This window comes from Talpa europaea (genome assembly GCF_964194135.1).
Source record: "Talpa europaea genome assembly, chromosome: 12".
In the NCBI taxonomy this organism is placed as follows: domain Eukaryota; kingdom Metazoa; phylum Chordata; class Mammalia; order Eulipotyphla; family Talpidae; genus Talpa; species Talpa europaea.
In genome coordinates this window covers 46565820-46589823 of record NC_140079.1, presented here as the reverse complement: position 1 = coordinate 46589823, position 24004 = coordinate 46565820, and the positions used below count along the sequence as shown (strand labels likewise).

Sequence of the window (24004 nt, the reverse complement as noted above, 5' to 3'; positions counted from 1 at the left end):
GGTGGAGGGAAGGGACTCCCCATTCCTAACTGTCCTTACACCCACCCATATCTCACTGATATCCCCCCCATATCAGCCCTTGGTATATGGTGGCCCCAGTTTGCAGATGGGGAATTAGAGGTCTAGAGAGGGGAGAGCTGAGCCCAGGATGCCTCCCTGCATCCTGGCTCTGAGGTTCATAGGTCCAGGTCCTCTCCAGGTACTCCAAGGGCCCCCTGGGGCCACACTCTAATCGGCCTTCTTGGTCTTCTTCTTCCTGGAGCCCTCGCTCAGCTCCTCCTTGGACTTGGCAGGTAGGGCCGAGTGCTGGGAGCCAGGCCCGCTGCCACCATGGAAGCTGCCATGGGATATTCCATGATTGTCATGATGATGGTCAGCTCCCCAGGCTGACCCAAACAGCACAGGGCAGATGTAGCCCTCCAGAACATCAAAAGGGGAGCTGTGAGAGTGAGTGGCTGTCAGGAACACCTGAGGGAACAAGAGGGCAGGGGATACAGACACAGAGAGAGAGCAAGAGGGGGGCCAAGGCAGAAAGCAAAGTGGGGAGGGGGAGAGGGGGAGAAGGTCAGCTAAATTAAGATCAGAGGCAGCCCAGACCCAGCCCTGGCAAAGCTCTCCGACTGCATGCACCCACGGGAGGGAGACCACCTGCCTGGATTACCTGTGACACGGCACTTTTGGTGTTGAAACCCAGACAAAGCTGGGTATAGAGAGAAGCTGTGCTTGGGTTAAGAGAGTTCACTCTTTTGATAGCCCATGGCCCCTTCCCAGGGGACCAAGAGCAGAGTTCCCCAGCTCCATAGTAAGGGAGGAAAGGGTGCGCCTGAGGACCCCTCCTGGGTAGAGTGAGGCCAACTCAAGGCCTGACCATGAATCAACACTCACCCTGGTCTAGCCTGAGTGCCCAGAGTCCCAAGTATACCATCCCCGTGTCTTACTTTTTTGCTCTCCATGTCCAGGGCATGAGGTCCTGATTCCCCAGACATCCTGCACACTCCTGCCCCTTCTCCATCTTTGCAGACTGGGAGTGCCTCCTGGGAGCCCTAACCCCACCTGCTGGACACATTCTCCTGACCCTCCTCCCATGCATGGGCCTGCCAGCAAGCTCTCCAGCCCCTCCACCATAAGGCCGTCCTTTCCTGAATACGCAGGATCTGAATCTAACTCCCTGTCTCCAGCCCGGGAGGTGCAGATCAGCTTTGTTTAGGACATGAAAGCTTACCTTGCAGGACACCATGAACATGGTGAAAATGAAGATGAGGGTGGCCTTGGACACTGGCAGCCAGCGGGTCTGCTGGAGAGTGAAGAGTATGGCGCCATACAAGCTAGCCTTGGTGGGGCTGGAGGGGACAGCTGTGGTCACCTTGGCAGGCCTCTGTACCTCTGCCCCAGACCTCTATCTCCACCACCCCTGATTAGCCCAAGTTCCCATCCCAGCTCTTCCTGAGGGTGAGATGGGAAGATGCCCACTTGGCATGGGGGCAGTGTCTCCCAAGGGAAAGGGTTAACCTGACTCAGAGAGATCTGACCTTGTCACCAGCTCTTGGGAGGTGACCTCTAAGCCCATCTTGATGTCCTGCCTCATAGGAGTGTCTCTGTTCACCTGGGGGCTTTGAGTCACACCAGACAGTAACAGTGTGATTTCGAATAGGGCTCTGGGGCCACAAGGTATCCGCTAAACCTCTGGAGGAGTTGCAGACAGAGGTCAGCCATGCAGGTCAGCTCTGTCCATGTGACCAAGACTAATAAAAAACCTGGACACTGGGGCAAGGGGAGCTTGAATGCTGGGCATTATTCAGTGCAGCCTCTCACATGGAGATGTTGGAAGACACACGCACTGTCCACACAGCTGCACTGGGAGAGATACCTGGGAGCTCACACCTGGTATCCCCTGAACCCCACCTCACACACCTTTTACTTTGCTGACTTTAATCTTTATCTTTTTCCTGCAATAAACTTTAATTGTTAGTATAACAGTTTTGCCAAGTTTGGTGGGTCCTTCTAGCAAATCATTGAACCTTGAAGCTAGTCTTGGGGACAGACACCGAAACAGTGTACTCCCCCAGAGCGTGGGGTTAACACACAGTTTTCCTTAGCTTTCCTTTTCTTCCTTGCATAATAGGAATCCAATATTTTAACATGTTGCAAAATACAGACTCATGACTTCTGTTCCCAATGCCCATCACTCACTGAATATATTTAGCTATGATAATTCTGCCTGATATTTCCAAAGCACTCACAGTGTCCAGGACCAGAGGGTTTATGTGTGACTTCACAGAACCCCTACCCTCAACTAATGAAGTGAAAATAGAATCTGAGAGGGGAATACAATTCTGCTTAGCAGGACGCAACTGTCTGGGTCTGCATTTTCCTGCTGGTGAACTGAAGGTGGGAATAGACTTGTTATGGGAAAGACACAAGATTACATTGAGCTGTCCAAAGTTTGAAACTAGAGCAAATTTTCATTGGCATATGAGTGACCCTTTGAATTTGTTCATATTTTAGTGATTCTAGCTTTACTTGCTGTAGATTTAGAGAAAATTAGCCCCAGTCACAGTCCTCACCCACATTCTGTGCCCAAGCCCTGTACCCCTTACTCCTAAACTACACAGAACCAAGCAGAATCATTGCTCTTTTCTGCATTGACAGTAGGAAGAGGTGTTAGCCTCTGTCCAGAAGCTCCTTTGTTGGAAAACTCCTACACAGCTTTCAATACCCAAATCAAGTGTTTCATTTCCCTGTGGCTCTGCCTGCCCCTTCCCCCTATGCAGAGCCATGGTCCCCTCTCTGGAGTCCCCCAGAAATGGCCTCTGACAGCTTCTGGATGGTGAATTCAGAGGCTGAGTCCTCCAAGTTATCAGGAGTATCCAACCCAGGGTCAGGCCCAGGGGGCACCAGTACATACAGGAGGGATAGAGGGGGAGGAAGGGATACTCACAAGGACATGTGCAGGATCTCATTGACCTCTGGCTTCCACACCCCTCGGAGCAGCTGCTCAAAGTTGGACATGAGGGCAACACCAGAGCCTATGGGATAGGGTGCTTCTGAGCAAGCCAGCCACCCCTAGTTTCCCGCCATTCTTGGCTGAATTCCCAAGGAAGCAGCCGTTCCATTTCTGGAGTCTTTCACAGAGGGTCATCTGAACCTGAGGTATTGACTACTAGTTATAGGTGAGGATACTGTGGCTAAGCGTCACACAGCACATTTGGAGCAAAACCAGCACAAAGGAATTGAGGTCAGACTTCAACTGCAAGGCTTGTCTTGGACAAATCTGGGTTGTCTGCTCCTTTGCCCCTATCCATGACTCCATGCTGTGCATGAAGCTTCTAGAGCACCCACCACAACCCAACTTCTATCTTCTTCAGGGTTCTGAGCTCTCAGAAGAGCCATCTGCCATCTGGGAGGCATGCTATCCCACAGGGCATGCTAAATGCCAGGGGAATGTGCTCTCAGACAGGTTTCCTAGAGAGAGAATCAAGAGGAGACCCTTCTGGAGATACAGGGTTAAATTTCTGGAAGAATTTTTCCCATTTATCCCAAATATATTGACTAAAGAGGCTGGACACTCACTCTAGGAGCAAACTGGTGTGCCTTATATAATTCCTGTATCAGAGGTTGCCCAAAGAGGCAGTTGGCAATACCGGGAGACACTTTGTGGTCATAACTGAGAAGGAAGTGTGCTATTGGTGGGCTGAGGCCAGGCATGCTGCCCAGCACCCTACAATTCACAGGCCAGCCTCGCATGGAGTATGATCTACACCCACATGTCACTAGTGCTGAGAAGACCGTGGCTCAAGGGAGGATGAGTCCGGCCCTTTTCGACATTTTGGGGGCATCCACTTTGGTGGGAAGGCAGAGTGGATGAGGAATCCAAATGGCTTTTAATACCTACTCAGACTGTTTTCCCAACCTTGCTAGTACTCCATGGTATGCTCCATAACTATTACTGTTGAACTGTTTATTTTCTCCTTAATTTCAGTTTTTGCCTGATGCATTTTAGTGCTCTGTCTTGGGGCACATATGTATTTATAATTGTTATATCTTCCCAGTGAATTGGCCCCTTCACCAAGGTAAAAATGCCTCTTTATTGCTTGTAACTTTTGTTTTAAAGTCTATCTTGGTTTGCCTCTTAGCACAGATGGAGGAGGGAGAAAAGGAGGCCCTCCGAATAATTAAGATGGACCTGCAGTCAAACCCAGCTGCGCCCCCTTAAATGCATGATCTTAGACAAGCTATTTTAATTCCCTCTTGGGCGAAAGGTGATAGTGCTGGGACTTCTCCTAAAGGATATTCCCAAAGATCAAATCAGTAATGATGCACCAAGGCCTCAATGCAAAACCTTCCCTGAGCTAGGAGATGTAATCGGAAGAGCATGAACCTAGAAAGGAAGCAGAACACACCTTCATTTTCACACCCCCTCACTGATACCCTGCCTTTCTTTCCATCATGAAGGGAGGCAATTACTTCAATAGGGTTTGCATGATTTCAACATGAACAAAATTACTGGAATTTTTTCTTTTCACTTTGTTGTTGTTGCAGGTGGTTTCCAAAATATTATTTGTGCTCAATGCCACCTCAGAAAATTTTTGCAATTTAATTCAAGAGTAGGGATGCAGAAAATGACTACATCCTATCTGAAAACAAAATCCTTAATAACCATTTTAAAATACAGGCACATGGACCTCCCCAGTGGTGCAGCCGGTTAAGTGCAGCGCTATAAAGCTGTCCACAGCCTCTGCAGCACAGGTTCAATTCCCGGCCAGCCAGGGAGATACCCACATGGTGAGGTAGACCTCTCCCATCTTGCCCGCTGCTCCCCTCAGCAGCGCTTCCAGTCTGTCTGCCTGTTCTGCTCCCTGATCTGTCTCTGGTGAATCTTCTCACCCTCCCACGCCTCTGACCTGTACCCCAGCTCTTGTATAAATAAATAAAATCTTTAAAAAAAATAAAATACAGGCACACCTCAGAGATACTGCAGTTCCAGATAACTGCAATAAAGTTCCAGATCACTTGCTGTTGCAGTACAGCAAGTCACACGAAGTTTTTAGTTTTCCAATACATATAAAAGCTTTGTTGGGGCTTCCCCTGGTGGCGCAGCAGTTGAGCGCTGGGCTGTGAAGCTGCCACAGCCTCTGCGGCACCACTTCGACCGCTGGCCGCCGGTGAGGGTCCCACATGGCGGGCAGACCTCTCCTGCCGTGCCTACTGTTCCCCTCAGCAGTGTATTTTGTCGGTCTGCCTGTTCTGTTCCCTGCTCTGGCTCTGGTGAATTCTCTCACCCTCCTGTGCTTCTGACTGTACCCAGTGCTTATATAAATAAATAAATATTAAAAAAATAAAATAAAAGCTTTGTTTACATTATACTATAGTCTAAGTATGCATTATGTCTAAAATACCTGTGTATAAGCCTTAATTTAAAAATAACGCATTGCTGGGCCTCCCAAGTGGCACAAGGGGTTAAGAATCAAGCTATGAAGCTGTCTACAGCCACTGCAGCACAAGTTTTATCCCCGGCCAAGGAGCTACCCACATAGCACAGCAGACCTCTCCTGTCTTGCTCGCTGCTCCCCTCAGCGGTGTAATTCAGTCATTCTGCCTGTTCTGCTCCACACTCTGTCTCTGGTGAATCCTCTCACCCCAAACACCTCTGGCCTATACCCCAGTTCTTGTATGCATAAATAAATATTTTTTAAAAATAACTCATTGATAAAATTTGTTAACCATCCTCTGGGCTTTCTCTGAGTGTAATTTTTTTTTTTCTGGAGGAGAGTCTTGTAAAAAAATACAGCATCTGTGAAGCACAATAAAGCAAGATCAATAAAACGAGGTATGCCTGTTATGGCTTTCTCTACTGTCTTCTGTATTTTATTTTAGGTGCTTCAATATAAAAGTTTTTAAGACTTTACTGCTCGATGAAAAGGCCATGGCCCACAAAGTTTAAGGACCCTGTACTTCTAAGGGTGTGATCTCCATCTCTGGAGCCATTCTGGTCTCATACCAGCAGTGCTACAGGCACCTAGTGGGTGCTGCTAAACCTCCCAGAGTGCACAGAATGGCTTCCATTGCAGAGAGTCGTCTGGCCCCAAATGTCACCAGAGCCAAAGTAAGAAAACCTGCCCTCGAGGCATTAGCTGTCATTGTTCCAACATCATCCTATTTGCCTCTGACAGTGAAATTTCTGGAAGAAACTTCCAATTTACCCAAATGGGTAGGCTGGACTCCCTAGTGAGAAGACCTAAAGATGTGGGCTAATGGGAAGGCTGGGCACTCACAACAGTCCTGACATCTCTTCACCTACAGCAATAGTTGTGCCAACTGGGGTGCCCAGTGTACACCTCTGTGCAGGAACTCTCCACTGGGGTGACTTCCCATGTTGTCAGGGGCCTGTTTACCTTTGACCCAGCCAGTGGCAATCATGACAAACCACCCGTGGTGATAATGGTGATGTGCATGATGGATGCCCACCGCAATCTTGCGGACTCTCACCACCTCCTTCATGGCCACAAAGATGAGTTTCACAGGCAGAAAGCAGACACACTTGTAAAAGAGGTCCAGGGGGCAGAAGAAAATCAAGTACCTTTGGAGAGAGAATGCCAAGCATCAGAGACAGGGGAGCCCCAGCAGGAAGTGAGGTTGTGTCCAGACCCTCCCACCCCCAAGGTACTGGGCTCAGAACAGAACTGGGTGTGGATAGCAGGAAGTCCAGGGCCACTGTGGAGGCTGTGCTAGCAAGTCCTAGCTCCTCTAACTTCTCATTTCTCTGAAGGCCACGTCATCCCTGCTCCTCCATGCCCTGACCACCCAGAAAGGCTTACCAGACAGCTGAGGCCAGCAGGACACTGGAGTTGTTGCTGAAGTAGTCAATCAGGGGCTCTCCCAGGAGTAAGTCAGCCAGGATGTAACTCCCAAAGCAGTGCAGCATGGCACACAGCCAGGAAGCCATGGGGTGGCGCCGGGACAGCTCAACTGCTCCTAGGAGGCAAGGTGGAGTCCCCCACCATCACCAGGGTGCCAAGGGCAGGCTTTGTTCCCATGCCTTCCTATTAGTCCATCCTAATTCGACTACCTTTGCAGAGCACCTGCTTAACTCCTCGCAGCTCACACATTTCAGCAAGTACCAAGGCTCAGAGAGGTTGCATACCTGCCCGAGGTCAGAGAAAAGGCAGAGCTAGATCAGAGTTCTTTCCACTGTGCTCAGAGAGGTGATGGTGATGGTAATGACAATTCATTTAGCAAGCACTCCTAGGTCTCAGACATCAAGTCTAGCATTTATAGGAAGAACTCATTGATCTTCATCCATCACCACAGCCAAGTGATCTCTTTTATTATCCCCACAAGGAGACAGGGACCTGGAGAGAGGGCCACAGGCAACTGGAAAACTTTGAAGTTGCTGTCCCCCCCCCACCCCCATGATGCCTGGAGGTAGTTCTTTTGCTCCCTCTCTTCCTCCATTCTTTCTTAAAAAGATCTTTTATTGTGGTAAAACACACATAAAATTTACCATTTTAATCACTTTTTAGTACACAGTTCAATTCATTAAGCACATTTGCATTGTTATACAACCATCACGACCTCCCATCTCTAGGACTCTTCATCTTGAAAACCTAAACCTCTGTCCCCACTAAACACTCACTCTCCCCCCCCCCCAAACCTCACACCTACCATCCTCCTTTCTGTCTCTATGGATTTTTTTCCTCCAGAGATCTCATAAAAGGGGAATCATACATTATTTGTTCTTTTATATCTGGCTTATCTCACTCAGCATTATGTCCTTTGGATTCACCTATGTTGTAGCCAGGGTCAGAATTTCCTTCCTTTCAAAGTTTGAATAATATTCCACCTTATGGGACCTCCCTGGTGGCGCAAGGGGTTAAGACACAACCTATGAAGCTGTCTGCAGCCACTGCAGCACCTGAGCAATCCCTGGCCAGGGAGCTGCCCACATGGCACAGCAGACCTCTCCTGTCTTGCTCCCTGCTTCCCTCAGCGGTGTAATTCAGTCATTCTGCCTGTTCTGCTCCACACTCTGTCTCTGGTGGGTCCTCTCACCCCCCACACCTCTGGCCTGTACCCCAGTTCTTGTATGCATAAATAAAAAGATCTTTAAAAGAAATTCCACCATATGGATGGTCAATATCTTGTTTATCCATTTATATTTGGGCTATTTCTACTTTTTGATATTGTGACTAATGTTAAGAACATAAGTATAGGGGGCCCTCATGTTGCAAGGTGTTAAGTCTCAGCACTATGAAGCTATCGCCAGCCACTGCAGCACTAGTTCAATCCCCGGCCAGGGAGGTGATGCACCTGGTGCAGCAGAAATCTCCTATCTCACCTGCTGCTCCCCTCAGCAGTGTTTTTCTGTAGATCTGCCTGTTCTGCTCCCTATTCTGTCTCTGGTGAATCCTTTCACCCTGTCCCCCCAATCTCTGGCCTATACCTCAGATCTTGTATGCATAAATAAACAAATCTTAAAAATAAATGTAAGTGTTTAAATATCAGATCAGGTTCCTGCCTTCATTCTTTTGTGATATACTCAGAAGTGGAATTAATTGCTGGATCAAAGGATAATATTACATTTAATTTTTTGAGGCACCTCCATACTGTTTTCCATACCAGCTGTATCACTACATTCTACCAGCAGTGCTCAAGGTTACCATTTTCTTTTTTTAGTGAGGGCCATGCTGATGGGTATGAGGTGGTACCTCATGGTGTTTTTGACTCACATTCGCTAATGACTAGCAATGTTGAGTACCTTCTCTTGTGTAGGATCCCTGGCCCTCCTTGTTCTCAGGATGTTGTCTTGGTACCCAGAGTCTTGCTTGTCAAGCTAAAGGTAGAGTCAGGCAAGGGCAGAAGACCTGGTATGAGGAACATACTGGGAAGCCAGTAGCTGCTGAAAACAGCAGGTAGATGTTAGAATAGAGATAATGCTTTGACTACCCACTCCACTCTATTACATCCAAACTGCCTTTGAACCAGGCTGCATTAGTGCAGCCCCTCTAGGCTTCTCATTGCTCCACAGGGACTTTGAGTAATCTTTCTGTGATTCCCCCACCACTGCCACAATTCTGTGCTTACTGGCCATTTGTGTATCTTTTTTTTTTTTAAAAATTATTGAATTGTACTTTTTTTTTTAGATTTATTTATTTATTATTTATACAAGCACTGGGTACAGTCCGAAGCGCGGGAGGGTGAGAGAATTCACCAGAGCCAGAGCGGGGAGCAGAGCAGGCAGAAGGACTAAAGCACATTGCTGAGGGGAGCAGCGGGCGGCAGGAGAGGTCTGCGCGCCATGTGGGACCCTCCTCCGGTGGCCGGGGAGCAGCCGGGGATGGAACCGGCGCTGCAGAGGCTGCGGGCAGCTTCGCAACCCAGCGCTCAACCACTGCGCCACTGTGGAGGCCCTGTGTATCTTCTTTGTGTAACAGGGTGGTCCCCAGAAAAAGGGGAGGTTCCAAGTTCCCTGCCCCACCCAAAGGAGGGTGAAGCTCAGCAGGGATGAGAAGAAGCTGGAGAGGAAACTGGAGAAGGAAGGAAAAAGAATGGAGAGCAAAAAATGGAGACCTGGAGGAGGCACATGGGAACAGGGAGACATGTGAAGAAGCTGCCCTTGCTTCTTGGTCCTGGACTGGTTGACAGAGATGTGGGTGAGATACCTGTGGGGAGGTTAACAATGGCAGCTTTTATCTTGATTATGATTTTGCTCTTTTCCTCCCAGACTTGTCTGACTGCTTCTGAACCTTTTCTATGGGTCTCCGCTGGAAGGTGCTTTAGACTTGTGGCAGGGTTTTGGGCCTTACTTTGGGCCAGACCTGTTTGGCTGGACATTTACCCAGGGGATGGGTAACTTTGGGTGCTTGATTTGGAAACTATATTGTTTGTCTTGTCTGCATTGCACACTGATTTTACTAAAGTTCCTTTCCATTAAAGGTCTATATGTTTTGTCTTGATGAGGCAGATGGCGGAACCTATTCAGAGCAGGCAAGTTGGGAGTTCTGGGGTGTCCCTCTCCCTGCCCTGTAACATTTGTAGTGGTGTCCATTCAATTCCTTTGCCCACTAAAAGTGGGAGGTTGTATTTTTGGTGCTGTGTTGTGCTCCCTTCCTTGTACAGACATTATTTGTTGGCTGGGAAAAGGGATTTGCTTGGCCCCAGATGGGACTTGGAGGGAGCTTCAAAGCCCTGTCCTACTGTGGGGAGTGGTGCCATTAGGGCAGAAGGGAAACACCGGGTATTGGTGCCAACAGGGAAATCACAGGGTATGCACAAGTGTGTGGATGGTGTGAAGAAGGAATGACGAGCAAAGCCAAATAGGGGAGTCCTCAAAGGTAGAATTATATGAAAAGAGTGAGGCAGGAGACAGGGAATTCCAAGCTGGTGGCATGGAAGGACTAAAGATGCAAAAGCAGAATCAGCCCAGCACAAATTCCACCTCCTCCAGGAAGGCTTTTTTGCTCTTTCAGTTAGTCACTGAGTTAGTCTCATCACCCTGTGGACTCCCCTCTAAAAGAGGTCTTGGCATTTTATCCAATTTTTAACACTGTCTAATAGAAAGCAGACTAGCGATTTCTTAGAGCTGAGGGAATGGAAGAGACTGGAATGTGAACAGGTAAAGTTACAGGCTTCTTTTGGAGGCAATATTAGTACAATTCTGTGTAGAACCTAAAAACCAATGAATGGTACGAATACTTAGGAAGGGTACGTCAGATGGTATGTGAATTATATCTCAAATATATACTGTAAAATATAAAAGGATTACAAAGAGAAGTAACTGATTTCACAGTTTCTACAACCGAAGACACACTCATAAATTATACCAAATTGAGTCTTATAACCCCAAGGCAACTAAATATGAAAGACTGTGTGGTGAAAAGGTACAGAGAGCCCATCCCCCAAATGATGCCAGGTACATTGGCCTTCAACTCCTGGCACCTGCACCCTACCCCAGAGCTACTCATCTGGTAGGTCTGGGGCATGAATGGACTTGTGGATTATTTTTTAAAGATTTAGTTATTTATATAAGAACCGAGGTACAGGCCAGATGTGCGGGAGGGTGAGAGGATTCACCAGAGACAGAGTGGAGAGCAGAACAGGCAGAGTGACTGAAATACACTGCTGAGGGGAGCAGCAGGCGAGACAGGAGAGGTCTGCTGCACCATGTGGGATTCTTGCTGGCTGGCCAGGATCAAAACGGCACTGCAGAGGCTGCGGACAGCTTCACAGCGTGGCACTCAACCACCTGTGCCACCAGGGAGACCCCTGGACTTGTGGATCTTTTAATGCTCCTGGGTGCATTCCTATGAAACAAGTTGAATACCATGAAGACATAGAGGACTGAGACAGCTGGTGTCCCAGTGTTCCACAACCCTGATAACCAAGGTCTTCTATCCATGTCTAGGAAGATATGCTCCCAAGAGCAATGGTTTGTAAACAGTGTTCCTAGGAAACTTTAGAGTTCACGGGAGAAAAGAAGAGACCAAGTAGTATGTTCTGGGTCTTCTACTCATTCCAACTATAGTGCCTGCATTTACTGCTTCATCTCAGAATTCAGCACAAGATTTTGTTTGAACAGGAAATCTGATATTCACACAGATATGCATACATGTAAATTTCATAGCAGTTTGATTTGTAAGCAACCCAAATGGCTTCAATGTGTGAACAGAAAAAGTGTAGTATAGCCATCCCATGGAATACTATGCAGCAATGAAAAGAATAAACTAGCGATACAGTCATGTACTGTATGATGTTTTGCTTGATGATGGACCACATAATATGACAGTAGTCCCAATAGGTTGCACCAGCTAGTCTAGGTACATAGTAGGCTGTACCACATAGGTTTGTGTAATCATACACTATAATCACACAATGACAAATGCCCTAACAATGGATTTCTCACAACTAATCCTTATTATTCAGTAATGCATGCCTGCATATACTTTTTCACTATACATACATACCTATGATAAGGTTTAATTAAAAATGAGATGCAGTAAGAGATTAACAATAACTAATATTAAAATAGAACACATATAACAATACACTGTGATAACAGTGATGTTAATCAACTCATGACTGTATATGCAGATGGATCCCAAGGACATTATGCTCAGTGAAAACAGTTCATCTCAGGTTACATAATGTATGATTCCTTAATAAATAGAACATTTTCCAAGTGACACTATTCCATGATAACTATAATATTCTCCAAGTGACAAAATCATGGTGATGAGTAACAGAGAGGAGACTGGTGGGGCTGAGGGGTTAAGGTTTGGAGGATATCTTACTATATAGGGATATTACCAAGGAGTTTCTTTGGGTCACTGGCATTGTTCTGTGTTCCAACTGTGACAGTTACCCGAATCTACATGGGATAACATAGAACAATATTAACAAGTGTATGTAAAAATGCTGAAAAAAGTCTGTAGTTAAGGAAAGAAGTCTGTCGTTAACAGTATTGTACTGATGTCAATTTCCTCATTTTAATAATAGTGAGGAAATTACTTAAGATGTTGTCATTGGGGGAAGTCAGGTGAGGGGACTTGGAAACTTTGTACCTTTTTTGAAATTTATGAATCTTAAATACTATCAAGATAATTTCATATTAAAATAAAAGGAAGGCCTAATTCTTAATAAGTTTACCAAAACAGTAGGTATACAGGAGGAATGTCCATTAATCAAATTCTTACACTTTGTACTGCCCACTTAAAATCTTTATAATCTTTGTACTTAGGTTCTACCTTTAAGCTAATACTGTCACATCCATCTATTGCCATACCCCAAAGTTGGAACCTGAGTATCTCCTGGTGTGACAACTTGTTTCATCATCTCCTTTCCTTCCTCCCCAGTAGTTTCACTTTCCAGAGAACAATTTTAGGATTACACCAAAAGGCACTGCTCCATAGCTCGCATAAGGAGAGCTGGTATCTAACTCCTTTAACAATTTATGTGAATCCAATGACTACTCCACCAAATTTGATGAGCGAGGAAAAGATCAAACATCTAATCTATGAATCAGAAGACTTAAGTGAAAGAAATAGTTCAGATTTTGGGATTTGGGGGAGGGAAGTATTTTATTTGTAGAGATTTGATGTCTTGTCAAATTTGAATACTCTCCACACCTGGTACTATGTATAAAGTTATTTCCACAAATGCCTTTATAGTCTGCATTACTTAACAACAGGGATACATTCTGAGAAATGTGTCATTAGGTGACTTCATTGTTGTGCAAATGTCATAGAGTGTAATTACACAAACCTAGATGGTACAGCCCACTGTAAACCAATGTCCTGTATGCCATCCATTGTTGACCAAAATGTCATTAAGCAATGCACAACTGTACTATCTATCATTATACTTGACAAGTTAGTTCAATCTTAATCTTTTCATGAGCCCAGGGACCTAGTCTTATCTGCCCTTGAACCCTGGGGCAAGGCACTGTGCCCAACACATAGCTGTTGCTCAGCAAATAGTTGTGAATGAATGAACTCTACCTTCATGGGGCTTACATTCTAACAAATGCAGACTGAGCAGCTCCAAGCATTGAGGTTGTGTTGGGCACTCTGGGTTACATTATAACAACTACCTCCTTCATGTTTTGAGTCACTATTTTGTCCCAAGTAACGTCATGCCTTCACTTCATTCTTTTTTTTTTAAGATTTATTTTATTTATTTATGCATATAAGAGCTGGGGTGTAGACCCCAGGGGGAAGGGTGAGAGGCTTCACTAGAGACAGAGTGGGGAGCAGAATGGTGGATTGACTGAAATTTATTGCTGAGGGGAGAAGGAGGCAAGCTAGGAGAGGTCTGCATCGCCATGTGGGTTAGCTCCCTGGCTGGGGATCAAACTTGTGCTGCAGTGGCTTCCAACAGCTTCATAGTGCTGAGACTTAACCTCTTGTGCAACCAGGGAGGCCCTTTCACTTCACTCTCTGAAGAACCATATAAGAAAGCCTGCTTCCAGAATCGGTGTCCAGGCTTTCCATATCCAATAGCCCCATCTGTAGTGAGTTGGGGGAAGGAGGGTAGGAGAGTAATGTTCCCGAAGTCATATCCATTGAAATCTCAGAACATACTTTAGTTGGAATAGGATCTTTGCAGATGTTATTACGGTATAGATCTGGAAATGAGATCATCCTGGAACATGTGGATGTGTTCCGAATCCAAGCAGTGTGCTTATAAGAGAAAAGGAGATACAGACAGCCACGAAGGCATTGTGAATAGAACTCATACAACAATCTGTTTAAGTCCTACCCCTGGTACCTGTCACTGTGGCATTTGAAAAGAGGGCCATTGTAAATATAATTAAGCTAAGATGAGCTCATTAGGGTGGGCTCTAATCTAATGCCTGCAGTCCTTATATGATGAGGAGACAAGGCACAGGAAGGTCATGTGACCATAGAGGCACTCAGAGGATGCTGGCCCCTCCAGAAACTAGATAGAGGCATGGATGAAATCCTTCCTAGAGCTACCAGAGTAGATGTAGCCCTGCTGGTACCTTGATTTCGGACTCCTGAGCTGTGAAAGAACACATTTCTGTTGTTTTAAGTGGTCATTGTTATATCAGCTAACTAACATAGCACCTGACAGTTGAGGAGATAGAGGTTCTACAAGATCAAACATCTTACCCAAGATTGCCCATGTATTCAGCAAGTATTTCTGAGCTCTGACTGTGTGCTGGATGTAGGTGCCTAGGATGCAGCCATGAGCAAGAACTGGTTCAGGTGTTGCCTTTGTGGGGTTCACAGTCTAGTAGGGAGTTGGCATGGTCAAATAACTGCACAAATGAAGATCAAGCCTCTTAAGGGGAGAGGCACATGGTGACTTCAAGGGTCTGATAGGGAAACTGTACTAGATGAGCACTTCACTTAGGAAGTGGAGCTTAAGTTGAGATCTTAGCAAAGAGAAGGATTGCCTAGGGTACAGGGGCACATGGAGGTAGAGAGGGTGTAGGACAGACAATTCATACAAAGGGGGAGTAAGGGAGAAGGTAGGAGGAGTGGAGAGGGGAGCTAAGGGCAAAGGGCATGTGGTGCAAGATACACTGGTTGTACTGGTGTGGGCTGAATATTCAAGAAGCAAGTGACCAAACCAGGGATACACACACTCCACACCTCTCAAGAAGGGTCCAGGCCTCTTTCCTGGGTCTGATGCCCATGGTGGAGAGAGAAACACGAAGTCTGCTCTACTGTGTAGGAGTTGTCTTCTTCTTGCTCAGCCTCACAGAGAAATGGAGGACAGGGATTACAAACCCCTCCTGCAGAAGGAAAAAGCCCCTGTTTCCCTGTTACGGGCACAGCTGGGAGGATCCACAGGGATAACTGTCCTGGCCACAACTGTGCAATACCAAGAAAATCTGAAGCTGTTCTTCCCTGATGCTCCAGCAATACTACTGGGTGCCCCAGTAGTAAGGTGCCCACTCCTTACTATTGACCCAAAGAAACTAGTGCAAAGAGAGAGAGAAGAGGAGGAGGATTTCACTGCTATACTGTTAGAACACAGAAGAAAGGTAAAGTCTACTATTTCTCAGTAAGGGGGTGGAGAGTCACACAAGATGGAATACAGATGGTTACAACTTACAAAGGTTCTACTTATAATAGTTCAGTTTTATGAAAGTGATATTCAGAAGAAAATATATGTCAAATTCTGACTTTTGGTCTTTTCCTGGGCAAGTGTGGTGTGATTCTCTCACATGATGGTTAATTATAAAGTAGGGCTTGTGTTAGAGATTGCGTCTAATTGGAAGTTAAGGTCAGTGTTATAAGTATGTTTAAGATTGACTATTACTGAGCTATAATGTTTGATGAGGTACAGTAAAGGCATTTTTCTACACATGATATTTTCAACTTATCATGGGTTTATAAGGACGTAACCCCATTGTAAATTGAGGAAGATTTATACCAAAGAACAGCTATTTAAAAGTGAACAGCTCTAGAACCAGGCCTCTCATCCCTCAATGCCAGATCTTGCTCTCCTGGGCACTGTAGGATATTAAGCAGCATCCCTGGCCCCTACCCACTGGGTACCCACAGTATGTACCCGCCCCATGTGTGTATCCAGATATTGTCAAATATCCCTTCTGATTGCGAACCACTGCTCCAGGTGCAGAGACATGGATGTATCCCATAAGGTTATGGCTGAGTGAGAAAAGAATTTTGCAAAATGATACATTTATTCTTTTACATATACATTTAAAACAACACAAAATTCTCCACCTGAGTAGTTCATAGACATGTTTACAGTGAATGTATACATATAAGCAGGGGAATGATACAGACTGAATTCAGAGTGGTGGGCACCTCTAGAAAGAAAGAGATGGGCTTTGCTGTGTCTGTCACTCTTAAAAAATGATGTGGGGCAAATCTATGTTCACATTTGTTAAGTCTGTGATGGGGACAGAAGAAATATGTGATATTCTACGCATTTGAAATATTTTATCATCAAAACTAGGAAAAAACCCCACAAGAATTTCCCCAGAAGGTTGGCAGGTAGGAAGGACATGGAATGTTATCCTGCCTCATCACACTGGATTGCCACAGATATGTACTGAACCCCCTTGTGGGACCCTCACCACCTGCTCACTTTCTGATGGCTGTGGAGGGGGATAGTCCAAGAAGAGGAGGTTTTATCACTGTGTTCACAAACGGTGCCATGCCATCCTACTAGGTTCTGGATGAATCTTAATCATGTTCCATGTTCACTAGTCCATGTTCACTGCAACATTATTCACCATGGCCCAAAGGTGGAAACAACCTAACAATTCACCAACAGATGAATGGATAGGCAAAATGTGGAATTATCATTCGGTCATACAAAATGAAGCCCTGATTCATGTTGCTACATGGATGAATCTTGAAAACATGCTAGCAAAAGAAACCAGACACAAATGTTGAATGTTGTATAATTCCATTCATATGACATGTTCAGAACAGGCAAGTCTAAATACTAAAAGATTTGCGGCTGTCAGGGACTGGCGGAGGGAGATGGAGTGTAACTGCTGATGGGCATGGGGTTTCCATTTGAAGTAATGGAAATATTCTAGAACTTATCTATTTCATATAGGTGAAATCATGTAACATGGAAATTTGCATCTTACTCTTTCACTGAGCATATTTTCAAGAGTAATATCCACTGTCACTGCTGTGTAGTATTCTACTGTAGGAATAAATCACACATTATTTATACATTCTCTTATAGTTGCTACATTTTCTAATTAGGAAACTTGCCTAATAAAAGTTGTTTCATACCATAAGGTCTAGCAATACCACTTCCAGGAATTTATGAGAATAATATGAAGACATTAGTCTTAAAAGATTTCTGTACCCCTCTGTTCTGAGCAGCATTGTTCACAATAGCTAAGACATGCAGTCAACCTAAGTGCCCACTGACTGACAACTAGAGAAATTATGGAATACTACTCAGCTATTTAAGATGAAATTGTATCTTTTGGGACCACATGGACGATGGCTCTTCAGATGATTATGCTAAGTGAAATAAGTCAGAAAGTGAAAGACAGATGATTTCACTCATCTGTGGGATATAAACAAAGAAAATTGGTAAAATACAACAAAAATAAGTCTTAGACTGTGAAAAATATGATAGCTAGCAAAGGGTAGGGGGCAGGGTAAGGAGGTAGAGGGGTACTGTGATAGGGTATTGGCACTAGAGGAGGCTGAGTGAAGTATATGCAAATGTTGACGTGTGACACTCTACTGAAATTATGATTTTTAAATGAATTGTAAATCAATAAAATTTTATTTTTAAAAAATTGTTTCAGAATACAGGCATACGATGTTTTATTGCATTTTTCTTTATTGCACTTCACAGTTACTGGGCTTTTTACAAATTGAAGGTTTGTGGCATCCCTGCATTGAGCAAGTCGGCTAGAGTCCTTTTTTGAAGAGTCTATGTTCACTTTGTGTCTCTATCACATTTAATGAAGATTGTATGTACATTGCCTTCTTAAACATAATGCTATCATATGCTTCATAGACTGCAGAATAATGTAAACATAACTTTTATATGCACTAGGAAACCAAAATTTCACATGACTTGTCTGATTGTGATACATGCTTTGCAGTAGTCTAGAACTGAACGCCCAAAATCTTCCAAGTGTGCCCTTTCTCTTTACCAGCCTCACTAACTGTGTGAACTTGAACAAACCATTTTTTCTCTCTGCATTCCTTTCCTTCTGTCATGTGGGAATATAGTCCCTTCTTTGCTCAACTCCTAACAGTAGTTGGAATCAAATTTTTCCTCAGTCTCACCCTGGAGCTACAACCCCAAAGCACAACCCCAAAGGTTTATCCTAAGTTTCACCATTTACCAATGTTCAACAGTATGCGGCTGAATGCTCTCTCCGTCTCTTGGGATGTCTATTTAAAACACTACCAGCCGAGAGTTAATCCTTAGGAGCAGCTGGTGGGTCCTGAAGTACTGGGTCAGGTGAGGTCCCTATGTTTTGCAGAAATAAGATACCTCTGTATCTAAAAATACCCCAGGGGTTGAATTCTTTCCAGGCTCTTCCTTGTACCCTGGGACCATCCCATGGACGAGGCAGGGAGTGAGGGGGTGGTGGGAGTAAAGCAGGTTCCCAAATTTGCACCATGACTGAATCCTGGTAGAAAAGTCACACACCCAGATTTGGGTTCTGCTACTTTGGTGTGGCTTTATGCAAGTGACTGTCAGCGCCCCACCAGCCTATTTTTCCCAATGTAAGAGAATGAGAACACCTCCTTATCCCGTTATATTGATTCCATGCAGTGGTATTATCGTTATTATGCTGCCTATCATCAACACCTTCCCAGAAACCCTAGGACAGGACAAGTCTCCCAACTGCCAAAGATGAAAAGACTGAGGTTGACAGCAAAGTTTGCCCTCAGGATCCACAGTGGCCAAGAAATTGTCCCCTGGCTTTCCTCTTTGCCATGATCCCTCTTGGTCGCTCTTGCTGGGTTTTGGGGGCAGCACCAGGAAGCAGGAGAATGTGGGTTTCAATCAGATTTGTCACCAAAGCACTCCCCTCTCATTAGTGAGCTTTAGCTATACAGTCCACTCTCTGAGCCTCAATTTGTTTGTGTGTATAATGGGGTGATATCTGCCATGAACAACATGAGGATGAAAAGAAATTGCTTAGCAATAATGTGAGAGTTATTCCTGGAACTGAACCGAAATGCAAAGTACCTGTGGGTAGAAATGTTAGTGGATGGATTTATAAAAATTTATAAAAATGATCAGCCTTAGGAGTGGGGAGAAAGCATGGGGTCTCTAACTATGGCCTGAGACAGGTTCTACTATATTCTCCTTCAGGGGGCCAGGGTAATGTCTGTGGTTGACAGCAATGTGCTAGCAGGTTCCCTATTTAGTGTGAGATCTAAATGTGAGATGTGTTCATAGAACCCCTCAGCAACTCCAAATAAGTCCTCTTCTCCTGAGTATTTGAGCTCAGCTCTCTGCCTCAGTTTCCTCTCCTATAAAATGGAAATGGCAGTCACTGCCTCACAAGGTTGCAGGATGAACAATCCCCTGCCCTCAAAAAGCTTATAGTTCAAACCAGAGGTCTCAAACCAGTGATCAAGGAACCATTGTCTTTGGTCCCCTCAGCATTTTAAAAATTCAGTTTTAGGGACCTCCCTGGTGGCACAGAAGTTAAAGTCTCAGCACTATCAAGCTATCAACCGCCACCGCAGCACAAATTCAATCCCTGGCCAGGAAGTTAACCCACATGGCGCAGCAGACCTCTCCTGTCTCACTTGCTGCTCCCCTCAGCAGTGTATTTCAGTAGATTCACCTGTTCTGTTGCCCACTCTGTCTCTGGTGAATCCTCTCAACCCCACCCCCCACACCTCTAGCCTATACCCCAGTTATTGTATGCATAAATAAATAAAAATATTTTAAAAACCAAAATAAAATAAAAAATTAAGGTTTAAAAATGTTGCTGTTCCAGTTGCAATCAAGATGTTCTTCAATCGGTGAATAATTAACCAAACTGTGACACATGCACACTATGGAATATTATTCAGCACTAAAAAGAAATGAGCTATCAAGTCATGAAAAGACAGAGGAATCTTAAATGCACATTGCTAAGTGAATGAAGTCTATCTGAAAAGGCTTCGTACTCTATGATTTCAATGATGGCATTCTGGAAAGGTGACACTATGGAGATAGTAAAAAGATCAGTGGTTTCCAGGGGTTTGGGGGGAACAATAGGAGGCATTTGGGAGTTTTTAGGGCAGTGAAACTGTTCTATATATTTTATACTAGAGACATGTCATTCAAAATCCAGTACAAAGGAACCCTAATATTAATTTATAGGTTTTGGTGGATAATGATGTTGATAATACATTAATGATACTAAGTTGATAATAATAAACCATATAGAAACTATATTTTAAGCTTGATTTTGCTGTGGACCTAAAAGACTAAAAAAATTATATCTATTAATTTAAAAAACAAAAATGCTCCAACAGCCAACACATAAACATAGGCAATAAATCACATTACAAAATATCAATTTTGGTGTCTCCATGCCAATCAGGTAGCTGGATCTCACTTGGGGATGGTCCCCACCTGGCTAATTTAGTGTTTCTTCTGTATCACTACCCTGCCCTTGGAAGCACTGGAGTTTGAGACTCAGTCTAGCTCAATCCCCACCCCCAACCCACTTCACCCCTGCATTCCCACAATGTCTGGGAACATTTTGGTTGGTCACAACTGGGGTGTGGTGTGCTACCAGCATCTAGTAAGTTGAGGTCAGGGATGCTGTGAAACATGGTGAAATGTACAGGATACTGCCAACCCACCCCTTGCAAAGAGTGATGTGGCCTTAACTGTCATTAATGCAGCCACTGGGATACACTGCCTTGGAAAGCCAATTCTCATCTGGGGAACTGAAAAATACAGATGCCACCCCCAGAAATGCTGATTTAAATGATAAGGTAGGGAGCGTATTACCTGGACTAGAAGATTTTTTAAAGCTCCCCGGGTGAGTCTAATTGTGTAGTCACATTTGCGAATCATTGTTCTGGGAGGTTCTTTGGATGGGTCAGGGCTTACAGTATTCAGGACTGTTATTCATTCATTAATTCACTCATTCCTTCAGTCATGTAGTTTCTCTCTCTCTCTCTTGCTTAGGGTTAGGGGCCCTGGATGTGAGGCAGACCAGAACCTTCTGGTCATATTAAAGAGCTCCAGGCTTAAAAAGGAATGCCTGCCTCTTTTACTCCATCATTTCTAGAATATCTGCATCTTAACTTAAGGGGGACTTTGTTCAAATGTAGATTCTCATTCAGCTGGTCTGGGTGGAGGGCTTGGCATTCTACATTTCTAGTAGCTCCCAGGGGACACAAACGTTGTTCATCTGAGACCTCAGTGTGCTTTGTCCTCATTCAGGAGTCTCACACAAACCTAGCCCAGAAAATGTCTATATCCCAGAAAACCTCTCTCCATGGTTGTAGAAACCATTGTAAATATCTCACAGGTATGCCTTAGACCTGGGCATTGACAAATCCTCACAATAGCGAGGAAAGGGAGTCCAGGATGATTTGACCAAAGATCCCAATTCACAGATGAGCAAACTGAAGCTCAGGGAGGAATCAGTATGGTGTTCACTCAGAGTTACAAGCAGAACTGACTCCCATTTTGTCTTAAAACTAGTTGGCCCTCAGCTTGAGAGTATGCCACTGTGCCCAGAACTCTGGGCACAGAAGGGCTCTGTGTTCAGTTTAATGTTCTGCTCTTACTGCTTAGAAAGTCTTAATTTCTCAACAAGAAGCCCTGCAAATTTTGAAGCTGGTCCTGCAATCAACACATGGATTCTGAGAAGAAACCTTTAGAGGTTCAGCAGCAGCCCCAAACTAGTTCAGTACAATGCCTCCCTTTTCTAAGGGGGGCAAGTCCCCTGGAGCAATTGTAGTGATTGATTCTTGGAGTCAAGAACACCTAGGTTATAGTCCAGAGGCCAGTCATCTACCAGGTCTTAGACAGCAGGTTCACTGTGTATGTAAATTAGCTGAGTTTCCATTTCCTGTTTCCCTATTTGCAAAAGGAGGAGGTTGAATAGGGCTGGGGTTTTCAACCTAGATAGCACATTGCATTCACTGGGGGAAAGTAACTTGAAACATGAACATTCCAGGGGGTCCCACCTCAGATATTCTGACTCAATTGGTTTAAATGCCCCCAGGAACCCCTGATGTGCAGCCAGGTTTGAGAACCACCAAACCTTTTCAAGCTTCAGGCTCCATCCAGACCAGATGATTTATTGTCTGGCTCAGGAATGTCTCAACCCTGCAAGCTCCTAGCCGATCCAGAGACCTTTTTCCTCCAGACACTTGTGTCCTACATTCCCATAGGGCTTCTGCCCTCCAAGGTTGCTGGGCTCTGTATGTACCCAGGGGACTGGACTGTGCCAGCAGGAAATTGTCCCCAGAAGGAAAATAACCTTGTATTCATCAGAACACAATACAAAGCTTATTTTGCTTTGCAAAGTAACTGTGCTCCAGAACAGCTTTTAAAGATATAGACTATAGCATGTGGAAAGGCAAAAGTAAAAGGGAACCAAGATGCTTTGCAAGCAGGGTATGCTCCTACTTGCATAAAGTTGTGGGTTTATATCCATAACTGCAGGGGTATAAATACATACAATAGAGGTATCTAGAAAGGTGGCCACCCAGTCCACTGTAATTACCACTTTTCTCTTTTCAGTCTGATTTTTAAAAAATATACATGAGTATCTATTTTTATCACTTGGGGAAAAAAAGTTATTTCCATTCTGAGAAGACTATAGAAATAATTTACATGTAAGTGTGAGCAAGTATCACAAAGTTTCAGGGTGACTGATGTTTCTTTTAAAGTCAAATTCTCTTCTCCATTTAGTTTGCTAGTGAACTGGAATAATTCAAATACTAGGAGATGAACAAGAAACATTCTCTGACCTTGTATAAAAATAGAACTCATTCTAAGACCATTAGCCAGCATTTTAAAAATGGCTTTTAAACACAATTTTTTAAAAAGTCCATCATCCCTTCTGTGATTCCCTATGAGGGTCTGAGCTGGAGGGAGGATGCTGACCCCAAATCACTTTGCCGGAGGGTCAGTTCTGCTCAGTTAGGTGGAAAGGAACCCGGCCAGGGTTGGAAGGATTCCCCTGGACTGAAGGGATGGGAGGGGAGGTCATCCGGTGGCCGGAGCAGGGAGGGGGGCACCGGTGTCACCGTCTCTGAACCTAACCCCGGTACGACCGGCCCTTATATAGACACTCAGCTGCTGCTCTCGCTGCGAGCGGCAAGGGCAAAAAGGGAGGTCATGTCTGAGGGCGCCCAGGACTTCTGGCACGGACCCCTGACAGCGCCCTCACCACACCGTATGCCCGTGGCCCAAGTTCTGATTCTGAGACCCTCCACGCCAGGACCCCTGACATTCTCTCCCTCCCCCACTCCTCAGCACCTGCTCTTCCAGCTCTGAAATATCACGTTCCCCTCATTTCCTGCAGCTCGCATCTGCTTCCCTTCCCCCCAACCCCACCATCTCGCGGGTTCCCGCCGCCCCGGTTTGGGAGAACCTCACGATTCCAGCACCAGCCTGCTCTCCCCGCACAAGTCACTGGGTCCCACTACCCTTGCTCCACGGCTACTCCCATCTCGCGCCCCTCCAACACCGGGTTTGCCTCCGCCCCCAGGGTAAGGATGCCAATCTCCGCCAGCCCCCGGCCCCCGGCTCACCTGGCTCATACTTGAGGTAGAGAATGGAGACAATGAAGTAGCTGAGGTCGAAAACCGGGAAGAGTGTCACCCGCGAGAAGCTGAGCGTAAGCTCGCCTAGGCTTAGGGCCGACAGCAACTCCATTGCGCCCAGCGGGTCCCTCCCCAGACCCCAGCCCCGTGCGTCCCGCCGCCCGCCGCCCGCGGACTGGGCCCCCGCCTAAGGAACCGCCCCCACTCTCCAGGCGCCGCCCCCAACCCAGCCCCCGCGGAGGGGAGGGGCGACAGCCCGCGCGGGCGGGTCGTGG

The 24004-nt window shown here is 45.5% G+C and overlaps 1 protein-coding gene across 2 annotated transcripts; it reads right to left on the bottom strand.

Annotated features, from left to right (window-relative positions):
* Nucleotides 1–228: 228 nt before the first annotated feature.
* Nucleotides 229–23958, bottom strand: TMEM38A (transmembrane protein 38A; the record flags this gene model as incomplete). 2 transcript variants are annotated; one of them, XM_084249579.1, is made up of 6 exons in its annotated part: nt 229–468; nt 1223–1340; nt 2939–3026; nt 6393–6577; nt 6816–6972; nt 23718–23958. In XM_084249579.1, the coding sequence occupies 6 exons, from the start codon at nt 23839–23841 to the stop codon at nt 229–231; spliced, it is 912 nt and encodes a 303-aa protein (XP_084105705.1). The 2 variants fall into 2 exon arrangements, with proteins under 2 accessions (XP_084105705.1, XP_084105704.1); XM_084249578.1 differs by lacking the exons at nt 2939–3026; nt 6393–6577 and having other exon boundaries at nt 23718–23841.
* Nucleotides 23959–24004: the final 46 nt, after the last annotated feature.